This window comes from Urocampus carinirostris, chromosome 1, assembly GCF_059441175.1.
Source record: "Urocampus carinirostris isolate Australia breed hairy pipefish chromosome 1, RoL_Ucar_1.0, whole genome shotgun sequence".
Classification (NCBI taxonomy): domain Eukaryota; kingdom Metazoa; phylum Chordata; class Actinopteri; order Syngnathiformes; family Syngnathidae; genus Urocampus; species Urocampus carinirostris.
Window position 1 is genome coordinate 74637617 of NC_142349.1, and position 23914 is coordinate 74661530.

Here is a 23914-nt window from a genome sequence, read left to right on the forward strand (position 1 = left end):
ACTAGGTAAGATGTTGAAAATGTCCGGATTTTGTCTCACGTTTAATAAATGTATATTGTATCTAATATACATTTATTATTTTCACCTGTGGATTTCTCTTCTAAAGGTATTTTTAAATTTCTCTTGTTTTTATGCTACCTTTATATCCTGACATTTTATTTATCTTCCTTTTCTCTTGTAAGTCTTTATTACGTGTCTCTCCTGGAGTGCCACTTCTAATCTCTTTGTAAACAATGTAAACAATTGGATGGGTTTTACAAAGATTAGTGTATAAAATATGTGATTATTGTAATTATAATTATTGATATCTGACCTATGTAATAAGTATATCCATGAGATGCTGTTATATTAGACACAAGAGGAAAGGAGGATTTGTAAAATGTATTTAATAGGAAAGATAAAGGGGTAGAGAAAATAAGCATCTGCTTCTGACTACCCCTTTTCGAACATGTTATGTGACATTATTATGTTGTTGACTCATTGTTTTTGTCTTGTTTTTATTTTAATGTTCGGAATAAAGTTTTCATTCATTCATTCAATGTTCTCCGTGTTTTTATCAATGACAAGAAAGACATTTCTAATTGTGAATTGAAGTTATATACCAGTTTATACGCTGTTTTATTCCACTTATATTCAAAATACTTGTTTTAAGTTTGACCTCAGCCTTGAGTGCAACTTTTTAGAAGGATGTCGTAAAAACGCCTGTGCTTTGTAATGTTTTCTTTGGTTTCAGTGTGTGCAGATAACGACGACTTATCACCTCGTTTGGGGGGTTAGAATGTGTGTGTCGTGCCCCATTCTGTCCAGAGGGTGATGACAGTACACCCTTCTCCCAAGCTTCAAAGGACTATTGGGAAATTTGCGTCGACGACCGCGGACCAATCAGCCAACGGCTTGGTCATGGGGCGTGAACATTTCATCGCCATGTGTCATAAAAGTGGGCAACCCTGGAAACCCTTGTCGTCTCCTGCACACAATTGTAAAATTGCTAAAGGCAGACACCTGATTTGTTTAACTCTTTGATTCGGCAAAATAAATTAATATGTGGACTATACTCGGCTCAATAGCTTCTCCGGCTTGTGGACATGCTCCAACTTCAAGGGATTACACAAGACACGGGAAGTATCTTCCGAGTCAGATTTCAGTATAATAAATGTTAAAACCTTACAGGATGCATGAGTACATGTTATTATTTGTTGAGTTGAAGAAATTAAGATAACATTCACCAAGATTTATTTTAAATCTGAATATGATTGAATTTACCCACAATGATTACACTTCTTTTTACTTGTAATTAAAGCGGCACGAGTTTTAATGTGAATGTTGTTATCTTGCATCATCTAACTTCCTGTCACAAAAATGTTTAATGACGCGGCAATTTCAAACACTTGTAAGCAAATGCCTAGCTTAGCTGTTTTGTTAGCGAGCCTAAGCTAAACCTTAATTTTCAGGGAGTGCGTTATCTGGTTGGTAAATGTGATACTGCAACGTCCATGTCTAGCGTTTGGTCAGCTCCACAGGAGGAGGTGAACTTCCGGTTTTATTCTCATTTTAATCCGACGGGACGTTTTACGGTGGAACCTGTGACAACGATGTCATTTGAAATATCGGAATAAACTGCAATTCTTACTATGTCGTGTTTCGATAAAGTACTGGAATTGCATGATGGCGGCACGCATGGACGCAGCGGCTCACAGCTCTTCAGCTAATTTTCTATTTATTACAGTTCTCTTGTCTTTTTAGCTTTCTTTTCTGGACACATGCATGGCCAATAATACCTACAGTCGGGAGGAACTTATACATTTGGTTCTGCGTCTAAATTTCTTATTCAGGCATGAAGAAGAGTGAAAGGACAGAATAAAACATTGCTGCAGTGAGGGACTCTGGAGGAGCAGCCCTAGGAAATCAGTGCGCAGACGCAGCCAAGAACTGGGAATGACAAGGGAGTCACTGCGGCTCGTTCTTACGTCTGATCTGCACCTATACCCATACAAGATCCAAATAAAGCAAAAATGAACTGATGCTGACAAGGAAAAGCGAGTAACAATGTGTGAATGGTTCGGTCATGTGCTTGAAAATGATGCAAACTTTCTTTGGATCTCAGATGAAGCCCATCTTTTGTTTTCTGGGCACATCAATAGCAAAAACAATGTTTTTTGGGGTTTCAAAGGTTCCTGCCTGAATAAGTTCTCCCTGTGGCTTTAGAACATAGGTCCACTACAGTTCCATGCTCTCTGAACTTCTTACTCCAACTAACAATCGTTGATTTTGATGGAAAGTTGCGACAATGGAAACGCTTTCGAAACTGAATCTGTACACTCTGGTATGATTTTGTCGCAAAATAGGTGTCCAGGGAGAATGTCTTCTGCTGATTTGTCCAAGACATTTTCAGGGCAACTACTGTATAGCTGCAAATGATCATCCATAGGTTCACCTTTCACGTCCTGTAACAGGAAAGCCATTCGTTAAAAAAATGGATTTTTTTATCGGATGAAATGTGGGTACGCATATTTTTGGATCACCCTGTATTATTCGTGATCACAAACAACCTGATTGGTCTGTTTGAAACCTGGTTGAGACCGGATGAGTTTCTAATCGTTAAATGAGGCTTCTCCTGTCTACGTGAGCTGTCATGTCATGTCATGTGGGGCGGCAGTAGCTCAGGAGGTAGAGCGATCGTCTTAGGATTAAGGGATCCCGGCTTGTCCGTGTTACATGTCGAAGTGTCCTTGGGTAAGACACTGAACCCCCAATAAGCAGGTTAGCGCCTTACATGGCTGCACAGATCACGGCCGCTATTGGGAAATGTGAAGCACAATGTAAAGCGCTTTGGGAAGTCATTGACTTGAAAAGCGCTATATAAATGCAGATCATTTCATTTCATGTAGCACCCTCTTTGAAGAAGGGTGCCGGTGTTGCGCTCATTTCTGGAAAAAATACTCAAATTTACTCCCCGTGCCTCTAATAATTATAAGGCGTTTGAGGCTCTTGTCATGCGGTTCTCTTTAATGTCAACGGCACCAATGTAATTGCGGTGTACCTGTCCCACCAAAGATCCACATTCTGGACTGGATGATGATGTTTTTATTACAGTCTCTGCAAATGAAATGAGTCACAACATGTGATTAGCTTCTCTGCTGGCTTTGAACACTTTGATCTCGTTGGCAGGTATCTCTGTAGACTGCCCAAAGCATATAAAAGAGCATCCTTTATATAAAGGCTCTATCGACTCACCCATGAATGAGTTTAATGCTACCCTGGCTAGTGTCCTGAGGCGTGTTCAGGAGAGTGAGTGATTGCTATCGCGAGCTATCGCTAGCTTCTGAACGGCCAGTGATTATTGAGCGCTCGCGTGCCCGAGTAATCACGGGAGAAAGACCGCTTACTTTGATTTCCAACATGGCGTCGACAGTGCAGAAGATGGAGTATCTCACCCTGACGAGTGCTGTTGGCGATGTAATATATCGTCTTACATTGCCTGGTAATGTTTGTGAACAATGCAAGACAGGTATGACCCTTCCACTGCGTTTAGGATAACCTTAACTGTGTCAATATGCGAACTGTCGCTCATATCAGCCAACTCGCTCAAAGCAAGCTGTAGAACGAAATCCATTGTACTGTCGTCGGCCATTTTGGATCAGTAAGGCAATCACAGTGAGCGATTACAAAACGTTCAGCAGTGCGCGGCAAGCGATTATCAAGAGACTTCATGTCTGATCACTCTCCTGAACACGCCTCTGGATTCAGTAGCGCCCTTACGGCTTAAATCATGACCTAAAAACATGAGGTTTAGAATAATTTTCTTTTAGCTTAAGTTATGATTTTAAAGGTTATGTTGGTAGTATACAAAATCATGCATGGACTTTCTCCCTCATATCTTTCAGATTTTATTTCGCCCTATGTTCCGGTCCGGAGCCTTTGTTCCGAAAATGCTGGTCTATCAGTGATCCCAAGAGGCGAGAAGAGATCCACAGCAGCCATAAACAAAAAAAAATGTTTTTGGGTGTATTTATTTGTGTGAATGTTGTTTGGAACAAGACATTTTCTAACAACTGATAAGGAACTTTCAAGCAATCGTTGAGAGCGCTGTCTAGTGGACGCATTTCAGAATACTTTTCCGTTCTCACTTTGCTTTGCGACCTGAATAGTGATGGGAATTTCTTCTCTTTTTAGAGAAGCGGCTTTTTCGGCTCGGCTCACGAAAACGGGCAGGCACTTTTAGCCCCCAGCGGGCTCTTCGGATTAAAGACAACGAAACATTTTTTGTTAGTTTTACTATGTTACTATAGCCTTTATTGTTTCAATATGAGGACAACTTTTTCCTCATTTAAACTTTTACATGGATTATACGAAGAAAAACACACAGAAAAGACGACACTGTAATTGACTAGTTATGAGCGGCTGCAAGAGAGAGAGAGAGGGGGGGGGGGGGGGGGGGGAGAAATGAGAGAGCATTTCGAAGGGAATCGGCTCATTAACTCTTTTGGTTCGCCAACAACGCAGCACAGTGGAACTGTGAGATGGAATGATGCTAGGGGGCGATAGAGCACCAAAGAGATGGGTGCCTTGCGAGAAGAAGAGAAGAAGCACATCACTGCTGCCATTGTCTGCGGCTCATTGGCGTTTCGCTCCAGTCTTGTGCACAATAAAACTTCTTTAATCTGCATTTAACTCCGTAAAGGTCCGAAGGAGGCTAAAATGTGCGGGAAATGGATAGGGAATTTGAAAGAGGAGCTTCAAGATGACAACGAGCGAGAAGATCGACGGCTAAACCAAGTTAGCATTAGCAAGGAGCTACGATTCGTGTTGAACAGAGCAGGTCGGTCATTTATTTCCTACTTTGCCAACTTTCATATAATATCTTTCGAAAATACATTATCTCTCGTTGCATGTAAGATACAATCCAGAATACATGAAACGAATCTGATTGGTTCAGACAGAAAACTTGCTTAAATGAAGTGAATAATGCTGGTCACTAGGTGGCGTGTGAGCATAATAAATGAGCACTAAGGAAAATGAAACTTTGTAACACGAAAGGTATAATGCGTCACTGTAAAAATAAAGGAATGGAGGGAGGAAAGCTCTACCCCGCAATTCCCAGCATCAAAGCACAGGGCCATCTTGATTGATAGTTAGCGGACCCCAAGACTTTGTTAGGATTTTTTTTGCAGTTTATTGTTTAATATCGCGATTTTGAGTTAATACTGTTGTTGATCTGTTTGAATGCAGTATTGATTTTATGTAATTTCATTTTCAGAATATGGTTTTAAGATGGTCAGTGAAAATGTTTATTGTTTAAGGATTTGTACTTTATTTTTGAATTTCGGATGTTGTTGGTAGGTCCATATTTCTTTCATTTTTAATTCTCTTATACGTCTTTCTAGACGTCCAGGGTCTCAAACTTGTATTTTGTTTCGTTTTTTTCTCCTCACACGCTAGTTCGCTCCGCGGAACAGGGGGGAGGCTGCTGCAGCAGCACGTTAAGATCAGGAACAGTTCTACAAAGACTGCAACACGGAGGTTCACGGATCCCTCAACCGCATGAGTTGTTGGGGCACCAATGAGAACGACACTCTGGACAGCCTTCTCCACTGGTTACAGACTTTGGTCTGTTCTTTGGTCGTGGCATAGTTGGCTCCAGTTCATTCATTAATGTTGTCTGCCCAGTTCTTTTTCGGTCTTCCTCTCCTCCAGCCCCTTTAGACTTATAATATTATACGGAGGACAAAAGGGATTTTTTTAAAAAAAGGAGGCAAAGCAGGAAAATGATCCTCATATGGACCAATTTTACTTACCGTAAAATTCAGACTATAGAGCGCACCTGATTATAAGGCCCTCCCAGTACATTGAAGTATTTAAGATATTTACAAAGAAAGAGTGCACACAAAAGGAGTTTTAATATTAATTGCAAAGTTGAAAGCTTGGGGGGGAAGTAGCGGCTTCTAGTCCAAATTTTACTGTACATAACATCGTGCTTTGTCTATCACTGACAGAAGAATTGGAATAAGTCCTTCAAAGCTTAGCACTTTGAATGAATGAATGAAAACTTTATTCGAACATTAAAATAAAAACAGAACAAAAACAATAACTCAACAAAAAAAACGCACATAATATATTCCAAAAGGGGTAGTAAGAAGCAAATGCTTTTATTACCTACCCCTTCTGGTGTCCCATTTCATCTGGAGGGATGAAAGCATGACCAACTGAAGTGCCGAGGTGCTGAACATGTTTGGGCAATTGGGTTGGCCATGGTCCAAAAACATGTGTGTGTTTTTTGCTATTATTTATGTTATTGAATAGAATATACGCTTTTTATTATCGTTACAAAATGGGTTGAACATATTGTGACAACGAAATTGGACGTTGTACTCCAGTTTCACACTTTACTGAGAGAATTAAAAAAAAGATGTAATATAAATTACACAATATTTACACAAGAAAGTGTGTGCATGTAGAGGCAGAAGTTATTTACATTGGGTTTTTACATCCAGTTTTGGGATTGTATGAGTGCAATATGCAGTCGTGCAAAATAGGCAACATTGTGCAAAGTAAGCATCGGAATGAATACAATTGTACATCTGTTTGAGGTGTATTTGCAAGAGTTTGTTTTTTTGTGCACTGTGTATTTAGGGCGGTGATGGCTCTGGGGAAGAAACTGTCTACGAGTCTGTTTGTTTTCGTTTTGTGTGACCTGTAGCGTCTGCCGAAAGGCAGAAGGTCCAAGAGGTGGTGGCCGGGGTGAGAAGAGTCCTCTGTGATGCTACCTCAGCAGAGCAGAAAACGAGAGCGGGCAATATCCTCCAGACTGGGCAGAGAGCAACCAACGATTCTCTGGGCTGTGTTGATGACCATCTGAAGTGTTTTCCTGTCTGCTGCTGTGCACCCAGCATACCACACCGTAATACAGTACGTTAGAATGCTCTCCACTGTGGCTTTGTAAAAAGACACCTGCAGCTGCTGTTTTAGATGATTTTTCCTGAGCACTCTCAGGAAATGCAGTCGCTGCTGGGCCTTCCCTACCACCGTTCTGGTGTTTGCAGACCAGGAGAGGCCATCGGAGATGTGCACACCCAGGAAATTGAGATAGTGGACTCTCTACACAGTCTCCCTTTAGAATGAGTGGTGTTGGGTTTCTGTCTTTTCCTCCTGAAGTCCAGTATGAGTTCTTTTGTTTTTGTAATTTCAGTATGAGGTGGTTTTTTGAACACCACGTAATCAGTGTCCCATCCTCGTCCCCTAAGGAGATGAGGCCGACCATGGTAGTAACGTCGGCGTAATTAATAATTGTGTTTGTGAAGTGTGTCGGTGAGTAGGGTGGTCCTTATTTTTCGACTTTTAAAATTTCATGCTCTGACCCCTTGAATATGTTCCAATATATACAAAACGTAATTAGGCAAAGTTTCATCAAAATCAAAGGATATTTAGAGGTCGCTCAAGGCCTCTGAAATTTTGGTATGAAAAATAAGGATTTTTCGCACATTATATCAGACCTAGTGTACAAAGTTACTTGTAACTTTTCTTGTGTTACAATTATAAGCAATGGACTGAAATTGGATGTTCTAAAACGCCGTACACATAGGGTTAAGATTTCCGTTTTTTCTCGAAAATTGCCAAAATTTTACCATTTTGGGAAATTTCAAAGTCGTTGAGCTACCTCTAAATATTATCCAAATTGTTCAAAATTGCACACAGTGTGTTTTTATCGATATAAGAACATATGCGGGGGGTCAGAGCCCAATATTTCAAAAAAAAAATTTTCGACCCCCATTAAGGACCACCCTATCGGTGAGCAGTCGGAGGTGTAGAGGGTTAAAAGTAAGGGGCTCAGTACCCATCCTTGGGGGGAGCCAGTGCCCAGTGTTAGGGCTGGAGAGACGCGGTTGCAGAGTTTCACGGACTGTGGGCGGTTTGAGAGGAAGTCCATTATCTAATGGCAGATGGAGGAAGAGAGTCCTAGGTGAGAGTGTTTCTCCACCAGGATCTCCGGGATAATGGTATTGAAGGCTGAGCTGAAGTCCAGAAATAGCATTCCGACGTAGCTCCCCCGGTGGTCCAGGTGGCTCAGCGTGGTGTGAAGAGTGGTGTTTATGGCGTCTTCAGTGGAGTGGTTTGCCCTGTAGGTAAACTGGTGGGGGTCCAGTGTGGGTGGCAGGGACACATTGTACACGTTTTAATTGAGGTTCTGTGTCGTTTCTGTCTCCATTGGTTAGAATTATTACATGAATGCAGTCTATATTATATATTTACCCTTTTTGTCATTTATCAGTTTCAGTATTGTCTTGTGTCCCACAGATGTCGGTGAAGAATTCCTGCCTCCTGTCCGGCAGGAACCAGAGTTTCCTGACATTAAAAAGGAGGAGGAGGATGTGGAGCCCGTTTGTGTTAAAGAGGAGGGACTTTTCACAGAGTTGCCGGTGACCGAGATCTGTTTAACTCCTGGGAGTCAGGTAAAACATGAAGAAAACTGGCAGGAGCCTCCAAGCAGCGGCTCCCATCAACACGTGAAAAGTGATGATGAGGACACGTCCGACTCTGCACACACTGATGGCGACGAACAGTCAGAAGGTGATAACAAGTGTTCTCAGTGTGGGGAAACGTTTCAATTCAAGTATCGTTTAAAGTTACATATGGTCGTTCACACTGGTGAGCAGCCTTTTTCCTGCTCAGTTTGCGGTAAAAGATTCAGCCGAAAGCATGTCTTAAAAGACCACACCAGAATCCACACTGGCGAGAAGCCTTTTTCCTGTTCAATTTGTGGTCAGAAATTCAGGCACAAAGGGACCTTAAAAATCCACACAGGAGTCCACACTGGCGAGAAGTCTGTCTCCTGCTCAATTTGTGGTCAGAAATTCTGGCACAAAGGAACTTTAAAAATCCACACCGGAATCCACACTGGCGAGAAGCCTTTTTCCTGCTCAATTTGTGGTCAGCAATTCAGGCTTAAAGGAACTTTAAAAATCCACACAAGAGTCCACACTGGCGAGAAGCCTTTTTCCTGCAAAGTTTGTGGTAAAAAATTCAGAGAAAAATCAAACCTAAACTCGCACACAAGAATTCACACTGGCGAGAAGCATTTTTCATGTTCATTTTGTGATGAAAAATTCAGCCAGAAGGTAAACCTAAACTCGCACACAAGAATCCACACTGGGGAGAAGCCTTTTTCCTGCTTACTTTGCGATAAAAGATTCAGCCGAAAGCATGCCTTAGAAGCCCACACTAGAATCCACACTGGCGAGAAGCCTTTTTCCTGTTTAATCTGTGGTGAAAATTTCAGACACAAGGCAAACCTAAACTCACACACAAGAACCCACACTGGTGAGAAGCATTTTTCTTGTTCAATCTGTGATGAAAAATTCAGCCAGAAAACAAACCTAAACTCACACATAAGAATCCACACTGGGGAGAAGCCTTTTTCCTGCTCAGTTTGCGGTCAAAGATTCAGCCAGAAAGGACACTTAAAAGGACACACAAGAATCCATATTAATGAGAAGCCCTTTTCCTGCAAAGTTTGTGGCCAAAAATACAGCCATAAATCAAACCTAACTCGTCACATGAGAACCCACACTGGTGAGAAGCCTTTTTCCTGCTCACTTTGCGATCAAAAATTCAGCCGAAAGCATGCTTTAGAAGTCCACACCAGAATCCACACTGGCGAGAAGCCTTTTTCCTGCTCAATCTGTGGTGAAAATTTCAGACACAAGGCAAACCTAAACTCACACACAAGAACCCACACTGGTGATAAACCTTTTTCCTGTTCAATTTGTGGCCAAAGATTTAAGCACAAAGTAAGCTTAAAAAGACACACAAGCATCCACACAGCCGAGAAACCTTTTGAATAAAATAGAATAGAATATACCTTTATTGTCACTGTTACAAAATGGGTTAACATATTGTGACAACGAAATTGGGCACGACACTCCAGTTTCACACATTCACAGTGAGGTAATAAAGCCAAGAAGATAAAGGAATAGAGAAGATAAGGTTATAGTTATAATTTACACGATATTTACACAAGAAATGTCGGCATGTAGGATGTTACATACAGTTGGTATCGTAATACAGTTGGTATCATAAGGGTTTTTGCAATTGGTGCAAAAATTGTCATCATAGTGCAAAAAATAGTCAACATATGCATTTGGTGCAAACATAGTCATCATAGTGCAAAAAAAAAGAAAACGGTCAACATTGTGCAAGGTGAGCAGTAAACAAAGTGCAGTCAACATGTGCAAGAACATAGTCATGAGTACCATTTTACGTTCGTATGAGGTAGTGTTTTTGCAAGAGTTTTTCAGTTTTTTGTGCGGTGTCAGTTCAGGGTGGTAATGGCTCTGGGGAAGAAACTGTCTCTGAGTCTGTTTGTTTTTGTTTTGTGTGACCTGTAGCGCTTGCCAAAAGGCAGCAGGTCAAAGAGGTGGTGGCCGGGGTGAGAAAAGTCCTTGATGATGTTTTCTGCTCTGCTGAGGTAGCGAGAGCAGGCAATCATCTCCAGACTGGGCAGAGAGCAACCGACGATTTTCTGGGCTGTTTTGATGACCCTCTGGAGCGTTTTTCTGTCTGCTGCTGTGCACCCAGCATACCACACCATAATGCAGTACGTTAGAATGCTCTCCACTGTGGCTTTGTATAAAGACACCCGCAGCTACTGTTTTAGATTATTTTTCCTGAGCACTCTCAGGAAATGCAGTCGCTGCTGGGCCTTCCCTACCACCGCTCTGGTGTTTGCAGACCTGGAGAGGTCGTCGGAGATGTGCACACCCAGAAAATTGAAGGAGTGGGCTCTCTCTACACAGTCTCCTTTTATGATGAGAGGTGCTGGATTCCTGCCATTCCTTCTGAAGTCCAGTATCAGTTCTTTTGTTTTTGTGGTGTTCAGTGTGAGGTGGTTTTCCAAGCACCACGTTGACAGTGACTCCACCTCATCCCTGTACGCCGCCTCGTCCCCTTCAGAGATGAGGCCGATCAAGGTGGTATCGTCGGCGAACTTAATGATTGTGTTTGTGGGGTGTGTCGGTGAGCAGTCGGAGGTGTAGAAGGCCTGTAGTCGTTGAGGCTTTCCACTACTGACTTTTTGGGGATGGGAATGATGGTGGAGGTTTTGAGGAAAGGTGGGATGGTCGCCTGTGACAGGGACCAGTTGAAGATGGTGGTGAAGACCCCAGCCAGCGGATCGGAACAGTCCCTGAGTACCCTCCCTGGTACTCCATCCGGGCCAGCTGCCTTCCTGGGGTTTATGGTTTTCAGCACACGCCTAACTTCTTGCTCCTGAAATGTGAGTGTGTTGCTGCTGGTTGTTAGTGGGTGTGATGTGGCTGTTTGTGGCCTTTCAGCTTCAAAGCGAGCAAAGAACTGATTAAGGTCCGCAGCTAGTGAAGCATCAGCCTCAACAGTTGCCAGGTTGTGGCCTCTGAAGTTAGTGATGTGTTGAAGACCCTGCCACATCCTCCTCGGGTCATTTCCAGCGAAGAGGTGCTCGATCCTCCTCGCGTAGGCTGCCTTTGCTTTCCTAATGCGTCTCTTCAGGTCAGGCCACACTGTAAAGAGCTTTGTCTCCAGACCTGAAGGCGCTGTTGCGATGTTTGAGTAGGGTGCGCACCCTGCTGGACATCCAGAGTTTTTGGTTTGGGTATACCTTGATTTTTTTTTTTTACTGTGACTTCATCCGTGCAGTATCGAATGTAGGATAAAACAGTTTCAGTGAATTTCTGGAGGTCATGGTGTTCAAATACCTCCCAGCAAGTTTGATGAAAACAGTCCTGCAGCTGTGAGAGGGCTCCCTCAGGCCACGTTTGTGTTGTCCATGTTACAGGCATTGTTTTTCTCCGGATGAGGGTGTACGAGGGGGTGAGGGACAGGCATAGGTGATCGGAATTGACTAGGTGGGGGAGGAGGGGAGCTTTATATGCGTTTTTGATGTTGCTGTATACGCGGTCCAAAGTTTTTTTCTCCCCTTGTTGCACAGTTCACATGTTGAAAGAATTTTGGAAGTACAGTCCTTAAACATGCCTTATTAAAGTCGCCAGCAATAACCTCTTTTTTTACCGGAGTCTTTGTTGCGGTCGTTTCGGTGTAGAGTGTGTCCTGCTAGCTGGACTGCAGCGTCTGGGATCCGCGAGTCAAGCCAAGACTCCGTGATCACAAAAATACTGCAGTTCCGTACGAAGCTGTTGGTAGCTATCCGCAGCTCAAGTTCACTGATTTTGTGAACGATGGATCTGGCATTGGTCAGGAAAATACTCGGAATCGCTTGTTGGTGTGGTCGCCTTCTTAGCTTCTCCGCTAGGCCTCCCCGAGAGCCTCGTTTTTGCTTACGTTCCTTCCGCCTTCTCCGTCGCTTGTCGGGTGGGCAGATCACCCAGGGAGATCCCGGTGGTCTTCGTATGTCCTTTGGGATGTTGTTGTTGGTGTTGTAGTGGTGAAATGAGTCGAAGTCTAATCTTAGACCCAGGTTAATAAGTTCCTAGCGACTTAAGGTGATTTTTGCCGAGCAAGTATTTATCAAAGAAAAGATGAGTGATAAAAGAACACTAAAAGTAAAAAGATTGACTGGAGAGACACGTGAAGCCGCTGCACTCGCGCGTGCAGCCATCTTGAAGTTTGTGGTCAAAGGTTCAGCCGTAAAGAAAGCGTAAAAAAATCACGTAAAAATCCACTCCGAAGCCTTATTCCTGTTCAATTTTTGATGAGAAATTCAACCGGAAGGAACACTTAGAAAGACACACCATACCGATGAGAAACCCTTTTCCTGCTCAGATGGCGGTTTAATATTCTCAAGTCAAGCCAGAGCTCAGGATCACACGTGTGCCGGGGAAAATAGCATCCGTCACTTTGTTTGATACAGTTTCATTTCTTGCATTTACATATAAAAGTAATCGGCCAACGAATAAAATGACTGAAATTTGTGCAGGCTTGGGGAGTAACGGAATACATGGAACGGCAAAAATGATGTCGGCAAGCTGTTTGGATTTATTTTCATTTTGTTTCTGTCGCTTTTTTTAGATTCTTTTTTTCAGATTCAGATCTACTTTATTGTCATTCTAGTACACGTGTATACAGAACAAAATGTCGATACATCTGACCCGCACAGTTTCCTTGAATGTACAGATATAAATAAAATGTTGTATTAAGTTGTAGTATTGAGTGCTAATAATATACTAAATAATTATGGCTTTGTATAGTATTTTACAGTAGCGCAAATAGTGCAAGAGGAGCAGCCAACCAGATGTGCAAGATGGGCAATCAGGTAAACAAGTCAGGTAAACAGAACAATAACACTGTAACAATAACACTGTAAGTACGATGCAGAGAAACGGATTTTATGTTAGTTTTGCCGGAGATCAAAGAGATCAAAGCCAGGAGAGAAAGCTTGCCACGTCTTGTGAGTCATCATTTTATTCATATTTAGTTTCTATTGTCTTTGATTAGCATATTTGGTATTGGAGTAATCAAAAGTAATTGAAAGTGGGGTTTTTAAGGGTTATTGATCTATCTTCGTTATTCATTATCCATTATCCGTTATCGGTCAGTTCATAATACGCTACAAAGCCTAGGAGCCGGGACACTTACTCTCAGCCAAAAGGCCAAGCTAAGGTCCTAGCCCTAAAGCCTTGCTGCGATCATTGCGAATGCACCGTTCCCGGAGGTACTGCAATACCGGGCCGATGCATGGAGTGGACAGAGCAAGCTCATATTCCATCTCCGAAATGCAAAAATCAAAGATAGTGACTTCATAGAAAGTACACAAAGTACATTTTGACTGAGCATAAGGTAACAATCACAGCCGGCCAAAAGGCCAAGCTAAGGACCTGGCATCAAGTAATTGAAAGTAATCAAGTTAAAGTAACCCTACCCAACCCTGCGTATGTATAGCTCTGCACATTCCTACCACTCTCTTAATGAAATTGCTAGGTGTTTTGTTAGCGGTTTTGGATGTTTAAAGTTTGTGATGTGGCTTTTTATCATAGATTGTTTATTGAGCTTTCCGTACAAAGGCTTAATTAGCAATTTACAGCCAAAACCGGGTCTGTCGGTGTTGTGGTGGAGAAAAGTCATGTTGACATCATTTCGGGAAAGTTCTTGGCAGACAATTAAGTTTCCTTAAAAGAGCATGGGACCTGCCAGGACTCTCTGAGCAAACTGAGGCGAAAACATTTCCAAATAAGGATACGACAACACCTTCCTTAAGAGATAAACAATTCCGAAGATGATACGTAAGTCCTCACGCAGGACCGGGCCGCCTCTCGGGTTTTACTCACTTGAAGCTATAAAAGCTTTGTTATGTCTAAAGTTCTTTGATTTCTTTGGGATGATGCAATAAAGAACATCCCTCTCACGACGCCGGCATCCGTGCATTTCTTGAACGCATGCGAGAAGAATTAATCAATTCTCGAACCTGCATTTTCTACAACAGTGTGACACCTGGACGGTAAACTGTTGTTGAAATTGCGTCCTATATATACTGGACTGAACCCATTAAGCAGCCGGGACCGTCTCGGTTTCTCACGAGTGACAAACGCCTTCATAAGTGACAACATTTTAAGTAATAGCTAAAGGTCTGTTTCATCTCGTAGCCATATGTTCTCATGAAAAACAACATCTATGGCTCGTAAGCCGCAAGTTCCCCGAACCCTGGTTTAGACGGACAGCCAGATCTTAGGTCGTTTTATGCTCTCTCCATTTTGATATTATTGCTTGCAGAGTGCTCCGGGAGATGTGTAAATGTTGCAAAATCTTTCTGTATCCCATTCCTGCTTTGAACTTTTCCACAACTTTATCCTGGGCCTGCCCGGTGTGCTCTTTGATCTTCATAATGTTGTCTGTTCTCCAGTGTCTCCTTTCACCAACCTCCGAGCCCACCACAGAGCAAATGTATTAAAACTGTCATGCTTAATGGCACACAGGTTCACTTTGTTCGTCCTTGTTAGTCATTTAGGTGGACATTCGCGTGTTTGTTGGTTAAACTGAGAGAACAGAGGGACAATATTTTCGAAACGCTTACTTTTCACAAAATGGGGAACGAATTTGGTTCCGCTTCACGATTTTGTCTCACATTTAGGCGCTGTACATTGAAATATTCTTTTATCGTATCTATACATTTATTATTTTCAACTGTGGATTTCTCTTCTAAAGTTATTTCTAAGTTTCTCTTGTTTTTATGCTGCCCCTATATCTTGACATTTTATTTATCTTCTTTTTCTCTTGTAAGTCTTTATTACGTGTCTCTCCTGGAGTGCCACTTCTAATCTCTTTGTAAACAATGTAAACAATTGGATGGGTATTACGAAGATTAGTGTATAAAATATGTGAATATTGTAATTATTATAATTTTGGATATCTGACCTATGTAATAAGTGTATCCATGAGATTTTGTTAAATTAGACACAAGAGGAAAGGAGGATTTGTAAAATGTATTTCATAGGGAAGATAAAGGGGTAGGAAAAATAAGCATCTGCTTCTGACTACCCTTTTTCGAACATGTTATGTGCCATTATTTTGTTGTTGACTCATTGTTTTTGTCCTGTTTTTATTTTAATGTTCGAAATAAAGTTTTCATTCATTCATTCAATGTTCTCCGTGTTTTTATCAATCACAATAAAGACATTTCTAATTGTGAATTGAAGTTATATACCAGTTTATTCGCTGTTTTATTCCACTTATATTCAAAATACTTGTTTTAAGTTTGACCTCAGCCTTGAGTGCAACTTTTTAGAAGGATGTCGTAAAAACGCCTGTGCTTTGGAATGTTTTCTTTGGTTTCAGTCTGTGCAGATAACAATGCCTCACCTGGGGGTTTAGAATGTGTGTGTCGTGCCCCATTCTGTTAGGAGTGCGATGACCTATCACCCTTCTCCCAAGCTTCAAAGGACTATTGGGAAATTTACGTCGACGAGTGCGGACCAATCAGCCAGCGACTTGGTCAGGACGCGTGAACATTTCATCGCCATGTGTCATAAAAGTGGGCAACCCTGGAAACCCTTGTCGTCTCCTGCACACGATTGTAAAATTGGCACAGGCAGACACCTGATTTGTTTAACTCTTTGATTCGGCAAAATAAATTAATATGTGTACTATACTCTATATGTGTACTATACTCAATAACTTCTCCGGCTTCTGGACATGCTCCAAATTTAAGGGATTACACAAGACACGGGAAGTATCTTCTGAGTCAGATTTCAGTATAATAAATGTTAAATGTTGTTATGTTGTCAGGGCAACTATAGCTGCAAATGATCATCAGGGTTGGGTAGGGTTACTTTAACTTGATTACTTTCAATTACTTTCAATAACCCTGATGATCATCCATAGGTTCACCCTTCAAGTCCTGCAACAGGAAAGACATTCGTTAAAAAAATGAATTTTTTATCGAATAAAATGTGGGTACGCATATTTTTGGATCACCCTGTATTATTCGTGATCACAAACTTAACCTGATTGGTCTGTTTGAAACTTGGGTGAGACCGGATGAGTTTCTTATCGTTAAATGAGGCTTCTCCTGTCTACATGAGCTGTCATGTAACACCCTCTTTGAAGAAGGGTGGCGGTGTTGCGCTCATTTCTGAAAAAAATACTCAAATTTACTCCCCGTGCCTCTAATAATTATAAGGCATTTGAGGCTCTTGTCATGCGGTCCTCTTAAATGTCAATATATGTAGTAACTTTTTATCGCGCACCAGGACCATACTTGGTTTTCTTAGATGAATTCTCTGAACTGTTGTCTGATCTAGTAACCTATGCAGATAAAATAATAATAATGCGGGACTTTAACATTCATATGAACTCCACACTCAGTTCACTTACTGTTGCGTTTCGGTCTCTAATTGATACATTTGGTTTTAATCAACTGATTGATTTGCCGACTCATAAAGATGGAAACACGCTAGACTTGGTTCTGACTCAAGGAGTTTCAACCTCATACATGACGGAGTTACCGTGTACTATCGTTATTTCTGTGCTGGCTAAATGTTGTGTGGCGGCAGTGGCTCAGGAGGTAGAGCGCTCGCCTTGGGATCAAGAGATCGCAGTTCGAATCCCGGCTCCTCCATGTTACATGTCGAAGTGTCCTTGGGTAAGACACTGAACCCCCTAATACCCCCGATATGTAGGTAAGCGCCTTACATGGCTGCACGGCCGCTATTGGGAAATGTGAAGCACACTGTAAAGCGCTTTGGGAAGTCTTGACTTGAAATGAAATGATCTGCATTTATATAGCGCTTTTCAAGTCACTATAAGTCACTTTACTTTACTTTACTGCCGCCCCAAAGCGCTATATAAATGCAGATCATTTCATTTCATTAAGGAAACTAAAGGATTTAGCGGCCGCAATATTTGCACTGGCATAGTTTCTGAGCTCTCTGATCTTCGTTCAGGCTCTATTGACTCACCCATGAATGAGTTTAATGCTACCCTGGCTAGTGTCCTGGATTCAGTAGCGCCCCTACGGCTTAAATCATGACCTAAAAACATGAGGTTTAGAATAATTTTCTTTTAGCTTAAGATGTGATTTTAAGGTTCTGTTGGTAGTATACAAAATCATGCATGGACTTTTTCTCTCATATCTTTCAGATTTTATTTCGCCCTATATTCCGGTCTGGAGCCTTTGTTCCGAAAATGCTGGTCTATCAGTGATCCCAAGAGCCAAGAAGAGATCCACAGCAGCCATAAACAAAAAAAAAGGTTTTGGGTGTATTTATTTGTGTGAATGTTGTTTAACAAGACATTTTCTAACAACTGATAAGGACATTTCAAGCAATCATTGAGAGCGCTGTCTAGTGGACGCATTTCAGAATACTTTTCCGTTGAGGTAGAGGGCTCGTCTTGGGATCAAGAGATCGCAGTTCGAATCCCGGCTCCTCCGTGTTACATGTCGAAGTGTCCTTGGGCAAGACGCTGAACCCCTAATGCCTCCAATAAGCAGGTTAGCGCCTTACATGGCTGCACGGCCGCTATTATTGCACCACACAAGGTCACTCCCGGGCTGCGCGACGGAGCGAGTTCGGCGGACGTGGCGTCACACTAAAAATGATAAACGTTGCAGATAATGAGATGAGATGATTTTTGTTTTTTTTTTTGTTTTTTTGAAGGGGCGTCGCTACTTCACAGATTTTCACTTTTCGCGGGTGGTTTTGTTCCCCATTAACGGGTCTAAAAAAATTATAATTTCAAAAAAAAAATTGAAGGTGCGCCGCTACTTCGCGGATTTTCACTTATCGCGGGTGGTTTTGGTCCCCATTAACCGCGTTAACCGAGGTCTTACTGTAGTTATGAGCGCCTGCAAAAGAGAGAGAGGCGGGCGAGAGCGAAATGAGAGAGCATTTTGAAGGGAATCGGCTCATTAACTCCTTTAGTTCGCCAACAACACAGCAGAGTGGAACTGTGAGATGGTATGATGCTAGGGGGCGATAGAGCACCTAAGAGATGGATGCCATCCGAGAAGAAGAGAGGAACTACACGTCACTGCTGTCGTTATCTGCGGCTTCGTGGCGTTTAGCTCCAGTTTTGTGAAGAATCTAACTCCATCCAACTGCATCCAACCCCGTAAAGGTTCAAAAGTGTCTAAAATGTGCGAGAAATGGAAAGGAGGAAAGAGGAGCTTCAGGATGACAAAGATCGACGGCTAAACCAAGTTAGCATTAGCAAGGAGCTACGAGTTGTGTTGAACAGAGCAGGTCGGTCATTTATTATTTATATACTTTGCCAACTTTCATATAATACCTTTTTGAAAATAGATTTTCTCTCGTTGCATGTAAGATACAATTCAGAGGTGAACCGTTAAACAACGCGAGCCGAGCAGGATGAGCAGCCATTTTGGCTACCCAGTTGCAATGCATCAGCACTTAATACAGTAAGACCTCGGTTATCGCGGTTAATGGGGACCAAAACCCCCGCGATACGTGAAAATCCGCGAAGTCGCGGTGCACCTTCAAAAAAAACTTTTTTTTCCCTTCTAAGTATTTTTTAGACCCGGTTAATGGGGAGCAAAACCACCCGCTAAAAGTGAAAATCTGCGAAGTAGCGACGCCCATTCGAAAAGGAAAAAAAAAAATATGTCATCTCATTATCTGCACTACTTATCCTTATTACGGTCGCGAGCGAGCCCCTAATCCGCGGCGCAGGTACTTTCGAGCGCGATACGCACGACACCGCGGCAAGCGGAGCGGGTCGGGCGCTCCGTGCGGAGGCCGGCCTGTCGAAAGCGCAGCAGAATGCGCGTTCACGCGAGGGGGGAGGATTTTGTACGGGAGTCGGATTTGGGCACAACACCGGCGCCCCCCGGCGTCTCCCGCTCGGGCCGCGATGGCTCTACATGGCGCTAGACGGACGGGCGGCGGCGGGGGAAAGGGGTAGGGGGGGACCTGTGGGTCTTAGGGGGCGGTGAAGCGGAAGCATCACAGACGGCGAAGCTCTGAATCCGCGAATGTCGAACAGTGAAGTAGCGAGGTCCCACTGTACTTATCATGATTAATCATGTTCTTCATTTCCGTGTTTGAATCAACATCCCGGTCACACGATGAAACCGTCGAAGTGCAATTTTTATGTCATCTAGAATTCAAAACAAAACTATTCTAGGCTTTTGAGTACAGAAAAGGTTTTACGGGCGTGCTGAAAAAATGGCATACTTTCATTTACACCAGGAGGTGGGCAAACTACAGCCCGCTGGCTACATGCAACCCGTCAGGCGGTATCATCCGGCCAGCCAAACGAAAATTCTTAAAATAGAACGTGTGCACTATCAATTTATCAGTCTATATGTTTGTACAAGTATAGTGTGTTTTTTTTAATTTTCTAGAAACGGAGGGCTGAGAGAAACACAATTTCAATTCTGTTTTTGCTGCAGAATTGACAATAAAGCTGACTTTGACTGAATAAAAAAAAAATACCGCTAATAACAAAAATGTTTTAGAATGCCAACTTTGTCCCCATTGCCCCTTGTGTATCTAGAACAAAAATACTTCTACACAAATACTACAAAACCAAGTATCAAACTATCGTATTTTCCGCACTATAAGGCGCACATAGAATCTGTTTTTTTTTTTTAAAGCTGACTATGCGCCTTATAATCCGGTGCGCCTTATATATGGATCAACATTGAATTGCAAGGTTTCGCAACTAAGAGAAGCAGCCACTGACTCCATTTTTCGCGTAGAAGAAGTGCGCTGTGCATACTGGGAAATATTAAACAACGATTCTCTTTTATTTGTGCGTTTGTATAAAGACCCTGAAATGGCTCCTATTAAGAGACACGCTTACAACGCAGAGTTTAAACTCAGGGCGATCAGTCACGCAGTAGAACACGGAAATAGAGCAGCAGCAAGAGAGTTTAACATTAATGAATCGATGTTGCGGAAGTGGAAGAAGCATGAGGATGAGCTGTTTACATTTTACAGTTATTGCTTTATTGTTATTGTTTTGCACTTGTTGTTTTTGCACATTACGAGTGTCACTATAGTGCTATTGCACTAACGTTTAATTTACCATAACAGTATCAGACTGTTTTTTGCGTGTTGACTAAATAGAGGAAAAGTAAAATGTTATGCCTTGCTGTTGTTCAAAGATGTTAAAGATGTGTCACGAAAATGCTTTACCTCAGAGAAAAATAATAAAGCGGCTGTTTATTCGTTTTGGGAGTGAATGGAGTTGAGGAAAGCTTGTTTGTTATCTATTAATAAAGTTTGACTGACCTATTTGACTGTTTTGTTGACATTCCCTTTAGCGCGGCACCATCTAATGGTTGCATAACGTAACTACGTCCTCTACTGTAGCCAAGTCAAGTCACATTTATTTATGACGCCCTTAATCACAAAAATGTCTCGGAGGACTGCACAGGATTACAATTACAAAATTAAACCTGCATGCACTTATAGTGCCTTATAATGGGGTGCGCCTTATGTATGGAAAAAGTTTAAAAATATATCATTCATTGAAGGTGCGCCTTATAGTGCGGAAAATACGGTAGGTTTTTGATAGTCCTTAAATCGGATGCTCGGGCGTCCGAGATCTGCTTCCGGGATCGGCACAGGGAGGAACCACTCTCCCTCAACGGATAGAAACTCATTTATATGGAAACACGCGCATAAAACAATACCTCTGATTGGCTTAAGCGAGATCAGACAGAAAACTTGCTTAAATGAAGTGAATAATGCTGGTCATTAGGTGGCGTGTGAGCATAATAAATGAGCACTAAGGAAAATGAAACTTTGTAACACGAAAGGTATAATGCGTCCCTGTAAAAATAAAGGAATGGAGGGAGGAAAGCTCTACCCCGCAATTCCCAGCATCAAAGCACGCCCTGTGCTTTGATGCTGACTATCTTGATTGATAGTCAGCGGACCCCAAGATTTTGTTTGGATTTTTTTGCCGTTTATTGTTTAATATCGTGATTTTGAGTTAATACTGTTGTTAATCTGTTTGAATGCATTATGGATTTTATGTAATCTCATTTTTCAGAATATGGTTTTAAGATGGTCAGTGAAAATGTTTATTGTTTTTAATTCTCTTATACGTCTTTCTAGACGTCCAGCGTCTCAAACTTGTATTTTGTTTCGTTTTTTTCTCCTCACACGCTATTTCGCTCCACGGAACAGGGGGGAGGCTGCCGCAGCAGCACGTTAAGATCAGGAACAGTTCAACAAAGACTGCAATATGGAGGTTCACGGATCCCTCAACCGCATGAGTTGTTGGGGCACCAATGAGAACGACACTCTGGACAGCCTTCTCCACTGGTTCCAGTCACTGGCCTGTTCTTGGGTCGTGGCATAGTTGGCACCAGTCCATTCATTAATGTTGTCTGCCCAGTTCTTTTTCGGTCTTCCTCTTAAAAGCTTGGGGGGGAGTAGCGGCTTCTAGTACAAGTTTTGCGGTACTTAACATTGTGCTTTGTCTATCACTGACAGAAGAATTGGAATAAGTCCTTCAAAGCTTAGCACTTTGAATGAATGAATGAAAACTTTATTCGAACTTCAAAATAAAAACAGAACAAAAACAATAACTCAACAAAATAACCACACGTAACATATTCGAAAAGGGGTAGTAAGAAGCAAATGCTTATATTAACTACCCCTTCTGGTGTCCCATTTCATCTGGAGGGACGAAAGCATGACCAACTTAAGTGCCGAGGTGCCTAACTTGTTTGGTTGTTTGGGCAATTGGGTTGGCCATGGTCCCAAAAAATGTTATGTGTGTTTTTTGCTATTTTTTTTCCCTTTTATTTTCTTTATTGTATGTGTTTGTCTTTGCTGTCGGTCACCCCTCTTGAGGGATATGACCAAGGTAGATAGATAGAACCTACCCCTTCATCTTCCCCACCAAGTATACCCATGATATTGTTGTAGATTAGAAACTTTTTTTTGTAGAATAGAAACTTGTTTGCATTAGTAGAATAGATTTGCATACATTTGTTCAGGGGACTTGCTAACATTTGAAAAAGATTTGCTTACAGTTGGGAGAAATGTTGCTTACATTTCGGGAAGGTCTCGGCGGACGAATTAGTATAAACAATCCTCCTTAAGGGAAGCGTCTGTCCTGCCAAGAGATAACGGCAAAGGGCAAGGTCACATAAACTGACAAAAACACTTCCAAATAAGGACGGAACCCTGTGCATGCCGCGTGAAAGGGACAGGCTACACCGTTTACACATTCTGTGTTGAAACTATAAAGATCCACGCATATCTGGAGATTCTCTGAGTTTCTTGTTGAGATTGTTGCATCAATAAACAAGAACTCCTTCTGACGCCATTGATTCCTGCATTCTCTGTGAACGCGTATGAGACGAATTCTCGATCATCATCTTCTTCAATAATATAACAAAAATTGTAATGAAATTAATAACAGTTTTGATATAAGAATAGCAACAATAACACAAAGTTAACTAGACGCATTATTCCCAATCTCCCTGCACCACTCATACCCCACCCTCCTCATCTCTGTATTCCGACAGGAATGTTCCTTTGTATCTAAACCGGAACAAGTGAATAGTTGGACACCGTTTGATCTCATCTTGCAATCCGTTCCAAAGCTTGACTACACACACAGACACACACATACTTTTCCTGGTGGTTCTCACCTTTGGGATTATGAATTCACTACAGCCCCTTAAATTATAATTTCCCTCTTTCCGAATGAATAATTTACAGATGTGTTCCTAAATGCCAATATTCAGTAGAGACCAATTATATTTATGTTTTTGAATAGAATATACGTTTATTATCATTGTTACGAAATGGGTTGATCATATTGTGACAATGAAATTGGACGTGGTACTCCAGTGTCACATTTTACTGAGAAAAAAAAAAGACAAAGATAATTTACACAAGAAAGTGCGGGCATGTAGAGGCAAAGTAAGCATAGGCATGAATACAATTGTACATCTGTATGGGGTGTGTTTGTAAGAGTTTGTTTTTTTTGTGCAGTGTGTATTTAGGGCGGTGATGGCTCTGGGGAAAAAACTGTCTCCGAGTCTGTTTGTTTTCGTTTTGTGTGACCTGTAGCGTCTGCCGAAAGGCAGCAGGTCAAAGAGGTGGTGGCCGGGGTGAGAAGAGTCCTCTGTGATGTTTTCTGCTCTGCTGAGGTAGCGAGAGCGGGCAATGTCCTCCAAACTGGGCAGAGATAAACCAACGATTCTCTGGGCTGTGTTGATGACCCTCTGAAGTGTTTTCCTGTCTGCTGCCGTGCACCTTGCCTGCCACACCGTAATTCTGAATGTCAGAATGCTCTCCACTGTGGCTTTGTAGAAGGACACCAGCAGTTGCTATTTCAGATGACTCGCTGCTGGGCCTTCCCTACCATCGCTCTGGTGTTTGCAGACCAGGAGAGGTCATCGGAGATGTGCACACCCAGGAAATTGAGAGTGGACTCTCTCTACACAGTCTCCTTTTATATTGCGTGGTGTTGGGTTTCTGCCTTTTCCTCCAGAAGTCCCCTA

The 23914-nt window shown here is 42.1% G+C and overlaps 1 protein-coding gene and 2 pseudogenes across 2 annotated transcripts in view; 2 read left to right on the plus strand and 1 right to left on the minus strand.

Moving 5' to 3' along the window:
* LOC148376879 (uncharacterized) overlaps window positions 1-23914 on the plus strand; it is a 44094-nt pseudogene that overhangs the window by 15264 nt on the left and 4916 nt on the right. Inside the window, exons 3-4 of the transcript XR_015852730.1 lie at window positions 4682-4819; window positions 8293-8565. The product of XR_015852730.1 is annotated as an uncharacterized LOC148376879 (transcript). The remainder of the gene's footprint in view (window positions 1-4681; window positions 4820-8292; window positions 8566-23914) is intronic.
* LOC148376881 (uncharacterized) lies at window positions 8625-9839 on the plus strand. The gene has a single exon (XM_088352122.1). It carries the CDS (start codon window positions 8628-8630, stop codon window positions 9837-9839), a length of 1212 nt encoding a protein of 403 aa, XP_088208248.1. The 5' UTR covers window positions 8625-8627.
* LOC148376882 (U2 spliceosomal RNA) lies at window positions 13618-13798 on the minus strand (annotated as a pseudogene).

Coding starts and splice junctions, on each gene's coding strand:
- LOC148376881 (XM_088352122.1), top strand. CDS start 8,628: ATGGTCGTTCACACTGGTGAGCAGCCTTTTTCCTGCTCAGTTTGCGGT.